General features: G+C 40.7%; 1 protein-coding gene across 1 annotated transcript in view; it reads left to right on the top strand.

Moving 5' to 3' along the window:
- Positions 1–3,753: 3,753 nt before the first annotated feature.
- zfpm1 (zinc finger protein, FOG family member 1) overlaps positions 3,754–12,294 on the top strand; it is a 94,563-nt gene continuing 86,022 nt past the window's right edge. Inside the window, exon 1 of the mRNA XM_088299477.1 lies at positions 3,754–4,201. Within this exon, the coding sequence (XP_088155603.1) occupies positions 4,162–4,201 (40 nt within the window). The 5' untranslated portion in view covers positions 3,754–4,161. The remainder of the gene's footprint in view (positions 4,202–12,294) is intronic.

The following is a 12,294-nucleotide window of genomic DNA, read 5'->3' as shown; positions in this document are numbered from 1 at the left end:
CTTTATACGTGTGCGCAACCACGGAAGTTGAATTCCCATTAGAATTTGAACATCATTTTCTGGAGAAATACAGGCTGTTAATTAACATAAAATGTAAGTGTTTGAGTCACATGAGATAAATGCTTAGGCAAGGCAAGTTTATTTGCATAGTACAAGGAGCTGGGCAGTCAGTACTGGGGGTGGAACGGTCCGGCCCTCCGTACGCCCATTTTTGGAGCGGGGGGGGGGGAGGCAGATGACAATTTTTAAAAAAGGGTTCGATTAACAAAGGCCGGAGGGTAGATTTTACTCTGTCCCATGAATCATACTTCGTGTGTTTGATGAACGTACTGGCAAAATGGGCAAAATAATTTCATTAAAATTCTTTGAACCAAGCATCAGTCTATATTAAGTAAACGATAATGTGCAAATGGGGATTCTAACAAAAGAATAAACAATAGATTCACAAGAGTACTGCTGTAAAGAAAAATGTTTTCAGCGCTAATTTAAATGAACTGACAATTTGAGCAGACCTCAGGTATTCAGAGAGTTTGCACCACTTGTGAGGAACGTCAAAACGATATGTTGATTCACTTTGTTTGGTTCTGGTTCTGGGAACACACAAGAGATCTGCTCCAAATGACCTGAGAGGTTCGGGTGCCGCTTAGGGTACGAGTACATCTTTCATGCATTTTGGTCCAAGACCATTGAGAGATTTATAGACCAGCAGCATCCATCCATCCATTATCTATACCGCTTGTCCTCACAAGGGTCGCTGGGGGTGCTGGAGCCTATACCAGCTTTCTTCGGGCAATAGGCGGGGGACACCCTGAAATGGTTGCCAGCCAATCGCAGGGCACATGTAGAAAAACAACCATCCATGATCACACTCATACCTGGGGCAAAGTAAGAGTGTTCAATCAACCTGCCATGCATGTTTTTGGAATGTGGGAGGAAACTGGAGTAACCAGAGCAAACCGACGGAGGCACGGAGCCGGAATCAAACCTATGACCTCCGCATTGCGAGGCCATCGGGCTAACCAGTTGTTCCACCGTGCCGCCCTAGACCAGCAGCGAGATTTTAAAATCGAGTCATTGACTCACAGGAAGCCAGTAACGATTTGAGGGCAAGTGTGATGTTCAATTTCCTCATGCTTGTAAGGACTCTGGCACCAGCTGCCTGATTGATTTATTTTTTTTTTAAACCCATGAAGACACCTTTACACTAATCTCATCTACTGAAAATAAAATCATAGACATGCTTTTCTGTGTCTTGTTGATACAGAAAACCCTTAATTGGAGCTATGTTTTTCAGGTTCTAATGGGCAGATTGTCACATCCCATCAGTTATGTTAAATTGTAATTTTTTCCCCCTATTTTTCATGTTGACTGCTTTCATTTTGCTGTGATTTTTATTGTTACCATTTTTGTTTCTAGATTTTACCATCTTTGCTGAATTTACAAGTTGTTACATCCTTTGTTATGGTATGGAATGTACGATAAATTGATGTAAATAGGAAATTTGGAAGTCAATGAGCTTTAAGTAATGTTTGTGAATTATAAAAGCGCTGTCGTTTGCCTGTCCAACATGTACTCGCCATCATGCACCTCCTCCAGGCCTGCCTCCAGAGGCGAAACATACATTCCCCTTCATTTTGCTGCGTGGGAAAAGCACAGGCTGATAATTCCTAACTCGGCATATACAGCTCTTATTTACCAATTTTCCAGGAACTTTGTGTGAAAGGGGAAAATATTTGTGGCCACCAGAACTATTTTATTTTTGATTCTTTGGATTCCTTGGTGCGTGGGTAGCAAGAATTGCATGTAATATAAATAAGAGCAAACTTGTATAAATCATTTATGTGTATGTTTGCGCTGGAGCATCAGACAACCTTGGCATCAGCAATGCCAGACTCTCACCAATTTTTGCAATTAAGAATATTTGTATTCTAGGGTTCCAGAACAAAAGCAACCACAACCCAAGTTAGCTAACCAGTATCCAGTGTCCATCATAAAATTGTCATGGACCCAAGCCCAAAATGTGACCAGCAAGTTGACATTATTTGAAACAATAATTTTGGGCAAATTACGTGTCTTGTACCTTGTAAACCTTCCACTAGAGAAATTGACGAAAATCAAATCCAATTAGAAACTGCAGTCCTAGATAAACAGTGATTATTGTTCTTGAAAAACCTTTTCACCTTGTCAAAGTTCATGATGATAATTTTGAGAGATTTGCTGATTCTAAAAGTCCTCGAATTGTTCAAAATATTTATCTGTTGGAAGATTTTGTATTCTATTTTATTTGTCATTTTCACATTGTGTTACACATGCAGCCTAATCATTTCACCAATCCATTTTAATGCTTTATTCAGCAGCAGTATGACTTCTGCAACACATGTATTGAAGCAAAACCCCATTTTATTTATTTATTAAAAGCAGACTCCAATCCATTTTGTTTGTTTATTTATTAACAAAAAAATAATGTATCTTTTACCATGGCTGGGATAGGCTCCAGCCGCCCCCGCGACCTTTGTGAGGAGAAGCGGTAAAGATTATGGATGGAATGTATCTTTTTAAATGATAAAATGACAAAAGTTTTATCATTTACACCGTCAATAACCAGAACGACTTTCTACCACTAGATGGCAGGCTGGATTGGTGATGGAAAAGAACTTCTCTGAAACAGCCATTTTGGTTAGATTAAGATTTTATTCTCGTCACATGCTGATGTCAAGAGAAGTCTCTCAAAAAAGTTTGTCCCCCACACCTCCTTTCTCTCAGGCATTCCCTTCTTATAGGGAATGTCCACACAGGACATGAATATCTCATTTTCCCTTGTTTCATATGCATTCTTAACACCTTCATCTTTTGGTCTCCCCCACCAGCCTGGATGTGCTGCAGCTCACTCCGATCCGAGTGAGTATAAGTACTACAGAAAATGGATAGATGGACGTGTAAAGTGTTAAAGAATGTATATTTTCTCCCCCGAGCACATTCTGCACTCAGGCATCCATTTGCAGCATCTGCCAGCTAATGGATAAACAATACAGACGTGATAGGTAGTGATTGCGTTGATAGAGGTTTAAATTAACCCAATAGATCGCACGTAACGATTCATAGAGGCGCTATTAAAAAGTTCATTCGTATTTGCAAGTTGCTTGAAAGTAACCAGTACTTGTCGCCTATAGGGGGAGACAACGAGAAGAAAAAATATACTCACTTAACGTTCACGTAGTCCAAAGGTTGACCACTAGATGACAGCATTGAATCTCCTACGCAAAAATAAACGTTGACCAAACTATTAGTTAATAAAGAACTGTTCGTCAGCTACATCGTGGTTAGCTATACCGAGAGGGAACGTGTAAGATATTATTACACTGATCTGACAAATATTTTGCTATTCATATACATATTTGAGGGGCAGTTAGTGTTTGCACGTAAAAATAAGGACCATATCCCATGATACAATAAAGTCGAATCTTAAACGTTGGCAAATACCCCCCCATTCATGTTCAATGTGATGAAACAATGAAATGTGTATTGTTTAAACACATGAAATCAGATGAGGCAAAACCCAATGAATTTGTATTAAATTAAAGACAGGATATACAACATAAATAATTTATTATTTCCCATTTGAGTTCCCAAATTAAATGGATTGTCACAGGCATTGGGTTTGAACCAATAGAAGAAGAGTGCGACATCTGACGTCACAAATAAGGGGCAGTCAGTAGTACGCAGACTTGACTGTGTGGTTTGTTGGATATTGGTACTGTAAACCGCCCGAGAGACGCTGCAGACCGACCGATGAACAGACAGTCTAACAGAAGACAACATTAGACGATCTTCCACATAAGTGTTTGTATCTAAACCCAAACAACATTCGGCATCGCTGCCTGGCGAGGCGCGGAATAACAACGTGGACTAACGTTCACGTCAAAGCCCTGAGAAGGCAAGGTGGGTGTTGTTGTGGACACGTTTGGAAGGAGGACAGAAAGGGGAAAAGAGCCACAGGTAGAAGATCTCAAAGTACACTTGGGTCATGTAGATTTTAGTCTCTGACCCGAGCGGCGAGTCGCAGCAGCGAAACCCAAGCAGAAGCGAGAAGATTGAACAGTGAACACGCTGCTCCGCCTCTCAGTCCGTCCGACTGGGCTCCTGGTGCCAGGAAGAGCCACAATGTCCAGGAGAAAGCAGAGCAAGCCCCGGCAGATAAAGCGTAAGTCACTTGTTGTTGAGTCATTCGAGGTCCGTGCTCGGAGTCAAACTTGTCGGTCCTACTGAAGAACGTCACTTGTGACGCTCGAGCGGGGCCGCTCCATCTTAAAAGTTAATAACGAAGTAGGACAAAGTCCAACTATAACGCGTGACTTTTTCTACAGTAGCAGAGTTTTATTGTACTTTTTTATGGGAGACAATCTCGTGCTGTTTGTGTATTTGAAAATGTGCCTCGCAGTGTAAATGACAGACGTTCTCCTTGTTATTTTTTTGAAGTGTCACGATAAGTTATTCTTGCAACCCAGGCAGAAAGTAAAATACATAACAATGTTCTCATCAAAGTTTGCATTCGTAGCCCAAACTGTAGTCGAGACTTCCTGTTTAATTCCGTTGTGAAAACGTCAGTGTTGCTTGAGAAAGCCGATGTGAACATAGATAAAGCTGCGATCTGATGTGAGCGCCGATAAAGATTAAAATTGGACCTTTTTTATTATTTGTTTTCTGTCTGAGGCAGCGCCAAGGCCGCTGGTGCATTTCCCTCTAGGCGTTCCACTTTTTCTTTTTCCCAGAGATGGGGCACCAGATAGACTGCTAATCTTTCCTCCCGATTTCTGCTTACAAATATAAATTTTTACACATTTTTCCTTTTATGTGAATAATTATTATTTTGGCTCAGATGTGCTTTTGGGGCTTTGGTGTTTTAATCATTCATAGTTCATTAAAAAGGGCACTTTGCATTATTCCGCAAAATAAATGTGTACTTTGAATGTGTTGGGAAAAATAATTTGCAATCCATTCAGCCTGTTAAAAAAAGACGAAACGAGAAATCGACCATCGTAGCATAAGCCTCCACTTTTCATTAAAACATTAATTCAAACTTTAGAACTGCATGGCATCACTGGACAAACATAAGTTTCAGGAGCCCTCATAACTACCCTAGACATATTGTCAGTGTGCTGTATGCAGTAGTTGACTAGTCCCATGCTTTGGATTTGCCATTATATATAACTGATTTACAGACGATGGGACAATATTAATCTATTGGGCTGTTGATAAAAAGAAAATCAGTTGCTATTAGGTTCTGTGAAAACCCTCACTGATAAGTAAATTGTTTAAGGTGATTTGAACAAGAAGAGCAGCAAGAGTGTAGTTGTTTATGAAGGAAGCCATTATAACTTATATTTGCTGAACGTTAAAAAAGCATTTTATTACATGAATATATGAAAGTTAGATAGCAGCAGCTCTTTAGACTGAGAGTTTGTGAACTGACCTAACCCAAGACCTGGAGTCTCCAAATTTGTAAAACCAAGTGCTGACATAATTGTCATCAATGTATGCAAGCTACACTACTTTCAAACAATCGCGGGTTTAAGTTTCCAGTGGCTTTTACATCCTGCTTTCCTTTAACAAGGCAACATTGTTAAATTTATAGTCTAACACATAAGAATTTTCCTGACATGCTTACTTTAAATTAAACTTTTGTGCAATTTAGCAAACTCAAGCAAGTATTTTGTTTGTTTAGCCATAGATTGAAAGAATAAGTCAATTGTAAAAAAAAAAAAAAAAAATTATGTGCTGTAGTTCACTTTCCCAAGATGTATTTTGGGTAAATAATTATATATGTTCAATATCTGGCTCCAAATAAACAAAAAACAAATGATAAATGTAATTGAATGTGGTCGGTAGTTTGTGACTTAAACCTGAGTGACGCAAGAGGCGCAATACCTGCCAACTAAGCTAATGGAATTGTCAATGATTGTAAAGTCCCAGCGGGATGCTTTTTATAAGTCTGAAGAAGTGAATATGACCAGAGAAAAGGAGAATGTCTCGTCACCTTAAGGTCAAAATGCATTACCAATCACATTACAGTGGTATTAACAGGCAAATTATTTCCGAAATTTCTCCATGCCATGCATCACATTTTTGCGCTGCATCAAAAAATGGTGGCATTGATTGTCAAGTACCCAATATCATCAATACATTTCTTTTCATCAGAATTAAGTATAACCGCTGCAAATGTCCAGCAGGCACCGACAGGAAACGGTGCGCCGTGGAATTGTAGCCCAGAGCAAGCAGCTGCTAAACCCCAGGTCGGCTTTGTGTGTATGAGTGACAACAAGAGACACAGAAAGCGCGTACTGTACTGTATGTGTGCGTCTCAGGGGTGTCATGGCCGTCTTTATCAGTGCTTCTGGTCCCTCACACTTCCCAGTGCAGCAGGCCGGGCTGTAGTCGAGGCCAGCCAGCTCTCAGCCCCGTGACTCTCTTGTGATTTGGCAGACATTTTGATAGGAAAGAGTGAGGAGTGATAAGGACTTTGTTGATCTGAGTTATGAGGTGGTCTAGCAGAGGTGTGGGCCTGTGCTGTTACAACTACGTAAGCACTATTAAAGCAGTGGGTCCACCATGTTGTTTTGAGTCCGATACTTATTTAGTCACTGACGTGCGATATTGGCAAGGTAAGGTATGGTACCACAAGGCAGCTTAACACTAAACACACCTCTATCTTGCTGTCCTTCTTCAGAACAATGCAGCATTTCTGCTGTTATTTAAACTGCGGTGATAATGCTTAAATATAATTAGGATTGGTTTCTTCATTTCTATTGTCATCAACATATTGCGGGTGCATGTAATTAAAATAATTAGAGAGGAGTATTTTTCAATATCAATTCTATTTATTTATTTATTTTTATTTATACAGATGTAATGTATTATTTTGTATTTAACTTGGCTTTTCTTGGTAGGAGCTGGATGGGGAACTGCATTTGATTACTGTGTGTTGTATCCACCGATGAATAAAGTCAGTGCAACAAAATCATTTACAATGAAGACATATTGTTTGAAAGCTTTAAAACGCATGGCAGGTTTTTAATAGGAAAAGCTTTGTGGGAGCGCAAAAGGTTGTGTCACCTCCCATATTTGGGAGAACATAATGGATTGGGGGTGTATGCATCCCTGTTTTCCACTTAAACATGTAGGTATTACTCATCATTAAGTGAACCACGGCCTCAAAAATTACACTATGGAAAAAAGTTGACCAAGTAGATCAGAAAAATGTTCGATGCAATTTCTTTTGCCCAGAGTCATTGCCAGTATCATTGTACGCCATCCACACCGACATTTCCTGGCCTCTTTCAAACTACGTCGTCTATGAGCACTGCAGTCTGCGACATTCACCATGTTTGCAACATATCGCGTCAGGTGTCAACGCAGTAGTTAAAGGAGTCACTAAGCGTGCTCATAGCTAGAGCTGTGAATGAGTTGCCGTCATTAAAGATAAGTCTTTCTATGTCTGAATAGTGGTCAGTGGCTGTGGCAGTTAAGAATTAAAAAAAAATCCTTACCTGCCTGTACTCGTAGGTTTTATGATGCTGTTCAATACAATACAACTTTATTTATTTGGCACATTTCACAACATCTGGAGCTGTAACAAAGCGCTTCCCATATGATGTAATATAAATTAGCGGGAAATTACAACACAAATTAAAACACATAACCAATAGATACCAGAAGAACAGCAGAACAGCGACAGTCTCATATTGAGTTGAAAGCTAGATAATAAAAATATGTCTTCAAATGAGTTTAACTGGCAGCACCTTTTGTGTTCGCCTTGGTTGCTCTGAGTCCCACTCTTCCCCTTTGTCGTATGGCGTTCCACAAGGTTCTGTTTTGGGGCCCTTGATGTATTTGTTGAGGTTCCATCTTACGAAAAGATGAAATTTGCTTCCATTGCTATGCGAATGACAGTCAAATCTATGTCCCGCTGAGCAAAAAAGACCTTGAGACCACTTTTGTCCTCTCTTAAAATATGGATGTCACTTAATTTCTTGAATTTTAAATGAAAAAAGACAGATGTGATGGTGTTCTGTGGATGGAAACAACTTGATACATTTGTAACATATTGACTTAGGTTCATTATTTCCTTTTGGAAATTAGTTTTGAAATCTGCAAAAATTGACAGTCAACCAGTATCCTCGAGTGTATTGTTTTAGTCTTTTAGTTTTTAGCTTTGCTTCAGAGCAACGTACTGTAGCATATTTGTCAGTTTCCGATCAAGACTGCTCTGTTTGCATTGCTCAAGATTCAACATGTGATGAACTTTTTTATTCACACTTTTCTCAAAACCACCCAAAAGACAAACCACGTCTACAGTCCCATTACAATGGGGTCGTAGATGAGGACCACATTGCACTTTCCCCCAACAACGGTACATTAGGTTTCAGGCTTTCTTGTGGCCAATAGAAGAAGAGGATGTTTGTGAAGCAGATAGATATTTGTCTGTGCTTTTTTGTGCGTCATCCTCCCCTGCAGTTGGAGATCTTTGAGCCTGATAAGGCTCTTCTCCTTGATGGAGAGATAGGAGTGAGCTAGGGAGGGGATTCGGAAGGCAGGCAGGCAGGAAGGCAGCCCACTGAGGCTGGATCCCGGGGTTTATATTTTGGCAGTTGAGATGGGAGACATGATAAAAGACGGCGATGATCACTGCTGATGATAACAGAAAGCAGAAGAGAGAGGAAGAGATGAGAGGTAGGGCAGATGGAAAGAAAGATCCAGATTGGAGGGCACATTTTAATTACGTTTGGCTGTTGCATGCCATTCTTCCAGCATTGTCGCGCTGTTGTCATTAGTTTTGTTTGCGATTGGCTGGGGGTGGATCTCGAGATAAGTAAAGAGGAGAAAGGCAGAGCGGGGTGATAAAAGAGACGAGATGCAGAGGAGTGGACATAGTTGGGTGGTGGGGGTAGGTAGTGAGAAAGTGAAAAAGCGCGCAGAATATATAGCTGTTAGATGAATGTGTTGTGGTGTGTTTTTAATGGCAGTGCAGCCTGCTCTGCTGCTCCCCCACCCTTCTGTGGAAGATGTTTGATGCTGATAAGAAGGCCTGCTGATGATAGATAGATAACAGCAAGCAGATCCAGAATGCTGATTGTGTGCGTGTGTATCTGTGTGAGAAAGCTCGGTTTCTATGACAGCGAAGCTGGAGCTTCTGAGGTCAGCATGAATAATAGCCGCCTCCTACAGTTTAAAGCAAACCTGGAAGCCTGCAGATCCCTGACAAGGAAATCACTAAGCCAACCTCTTCTTCTTTTGTGTACTCCTATTTCCCTGGTAACTTCACCAAAGTTTACAAATAACCTTCCACTTTGTCAGATGACAGTTATTCCACCAACAACCTCTTCTATAAGTGTGGTTTGCTTTGTGAATGTGCTGTGGTATCGCTCATCGATGCTCGGGTCACGTACCGGTAATTATTTCATGAATGCACAATTGAGAAATTAATTCTTTTTAAGAAAAACTCAAATGTAATGCTTACGCATATCTAAAGCTCTCTCTCTCTCACTCTCTCTCTCTTTCTCGCTCTCTCTGAAACACGCACACACAATAAAACACACACGCACTCACATTGTGCCTTGGTGGCGTTCCCTTGTTTTTTCTTCTTTGTTCTGCTTTTAGCTTGATGTGAACTTGCGATAAGCCGCAGGGCCTGATCTCCGGTGCAGATAGAGATTGCCAAGCATGATTAAAGTTGTTATCTGGCCAGAGCAGGCAGGAGCCGAGGCTCCACCGCAATAACAACAGGCCTTGGTAGGAGCAGCCAGGGTCTGGACCCTGGCAATCAGTTCCAGTCGTAATGGGATTAATGTTGTTGTATAATTAGATGATAGGTGTGAATGTGCCTCTTTCCTCCCTCAGTCTTTTCTCATTCATTCGAACCATATCTGTCTCCTCCTTCTTCCTCGCCTCCCCTATCTCTTTCTTTGCACCTCTTAACAAGCATTGTCATTGATTAATTAAATTAAAATTAATAACATGTATTACTCATTCCGATTAAGTGTAAGATAGAGTTGACATGTTGGGAAATTTTTATGTTTGCGGATGCTTATCGCACCGTTTTTCCTTTGAAATCCTCTTTTCTCTGTAAAGTCATAAGCGCGCAGTCTGTGCAAAGGGAGAAAAAGAAGAGTAAAGTTGCTGAATCAGCAAGATGACTCCCACTCGGTTTGATTCTACTGGCCGATATTAAACAAGCTAGATGGTGTCTGATTTGGTTTTGGAACCTAAGAATTCTCATGCTCATGATCAGATAGCTCTTGCTTGAGAGCTGCATAGAACTGTAACTGTAGTTCGTTGAAACCAATGATGTGCTTGCACATTCTGTGTGCTCTGTGATGTTTGGAAAAATACCACAATCGCACTTACAAAATAAGATTTAAGACCCCGCAAGGCGACCTTGTGGACATATTTTCTTTTGTCTCAACCATCTTATATGTTTGGATACTTTGCTCATAAAAGGTGTCATTTTAACACCTGGAGTACTGTTTTACTCTGGTAATGCACAAATATGTATATGTTTGCTTTGCGTTTATCTGAGCACAGTCAGCAAAGTGCAAGTGTATGGATGCATGTGGAGACATATGGTCAAATACACTAAAGGAGGAAGTTGGCCGGGTTACAGAGGAAACACCATTTGTGCTCAGTGTGCAGATGAGTTATTACCCTTTCCTGCTATTTACCTAGGGAAAGGCGTGTTGAATTGGGCTCGGGCACCCGTCAGCACGACATCATCATCCACCATTCTGGAGGCTGCAGCTAATTTAAACAACGGCTTACGTTAGGCCAATGACTAGGGAGTGTATTGGTTGCATTTGTTTGTAAGTAAAAAACAAGTTAAAATGCAAGAAACTGGTGGAATTCTAAAAGTGCAAGCTAGTGTGCGAAGCTAGAGACAGGGTACCCTGCAAAAATACACATCGCTATAAAATGCCAAATACAATGTGGAGCAGCGATCTGTGACACGTTATACATTTTAGCCTCTCGTGTGTAGTTTATCAATGAGTGAATGCAGGACGACCTGATGAGGCAGCTGGCGAACTGACAGGGTCGCTGTCCGGCCGAGGCCGGAAGCGAAGAGTGAACTCCACAAACGCAGCATTTCTTATAAAATTAACTAAAATTTTCAAATAAATAAATAGTACCCTGAAAGTTCAAACAGGTTTTAAATTGATCGCTTATCAGATATCGGATTTCCAAATAAAAAGTCAGATTCCAATATTTGTCGAAATGCCAAATATCATCACAGATAATTGGCCTGGCCGACAATTGATCCATCTCTAATATTTGCTTTTCCAACTTTAACTGATTCTTGTTTGTAAAACATATTTAAATAAGTTTAGTAAAACGGCAACAACAAGTGACAAGAACAAAATGTCTCTTACTTACATATAAAAATGCATAGATAGGACAGTGGCATTATTCTGAAAATGTAAGGCTGCAATGGCTCTTGCCATTGATAGAAGGTTGTCAAATCGCTTTGTGATACCTGAAAAAGGCTTCCTTTTCTCAGTCTTCCGCCAACAAGGAATCCTGTTAACTAGTCCGTTGCCAACTTTCTTTCCCTTTACGATTGTGTAACACAGCAACGGTTCACCATGTTTTGATACACCCTCTGACAGCTCCACATATGATGCAAGAAAGAAAACATTGCCTTGACGAACAGTAGCCTAATCTATGTCCAACCTATTTGCTCAAGTGGTAATTACCACGCTGCCATCTCTTCCCTGGGAGCTTGGTGAGGACTTAGATCACAGATGATACTGTATGTAAGACACTGTGGCTGTTTGACCTGAGCAACCCAGAAATCTCACCCGTCTTTGCACCACACAGCATATATTTGCTTTCAGATCCCGGCATGAGCACACATTCTCACGTGTCCACCTGCAAGGTTTTAATGTCATCAGTCTTGGGTCTTTTTGCTTAAGTCCATCATGTTTTAGAGGATGTTTGTTTAGGCGACAGCTGTGGTCAGAATGCTGCTGGACACTTGAAGGTGTGTGGATAAGAGAGATGTACACACACAGCAATTGTTATGACAAGGCCCCCCCAGTGGCATTGATAAGACAGACCATTCTCTCCTACTGTTCGGATTGCTGAGCTCCAGTGCAGCACAGCCTGCTTTTACAGCTGCACTTCTGCTAGCATGTCTTGATAATATACTCTCAAACAAGTTGGCCATTATCAAAACCATTGTGGAGAAAAGCACAATACATTTCATGAAATAACAGCCGCATCCAGATGTTGACACAGGTTGACATA

The sequence above is a fragment of the Idiotropiscis lumnitzeri genome, chromosome 6, assembly GCF_059441095.1.
Source record: "Idiotropiscis lumnitzeri isolate Australia: NSW breed Sydney's pygmy pipehorse chromosome 6, RoL_Ilum_1.0, whole genome shotgun sequence".
NCBI lineage: Eukaryota > Metazoa > Chordata > Actinopteri > Syngnathiformes > Syngnathidae > Idiotropiscis > Idiotropiscis lumnitzeri.
This window is presented reverse-complemented; position numbering and strand designations above follow the sequence as displayed.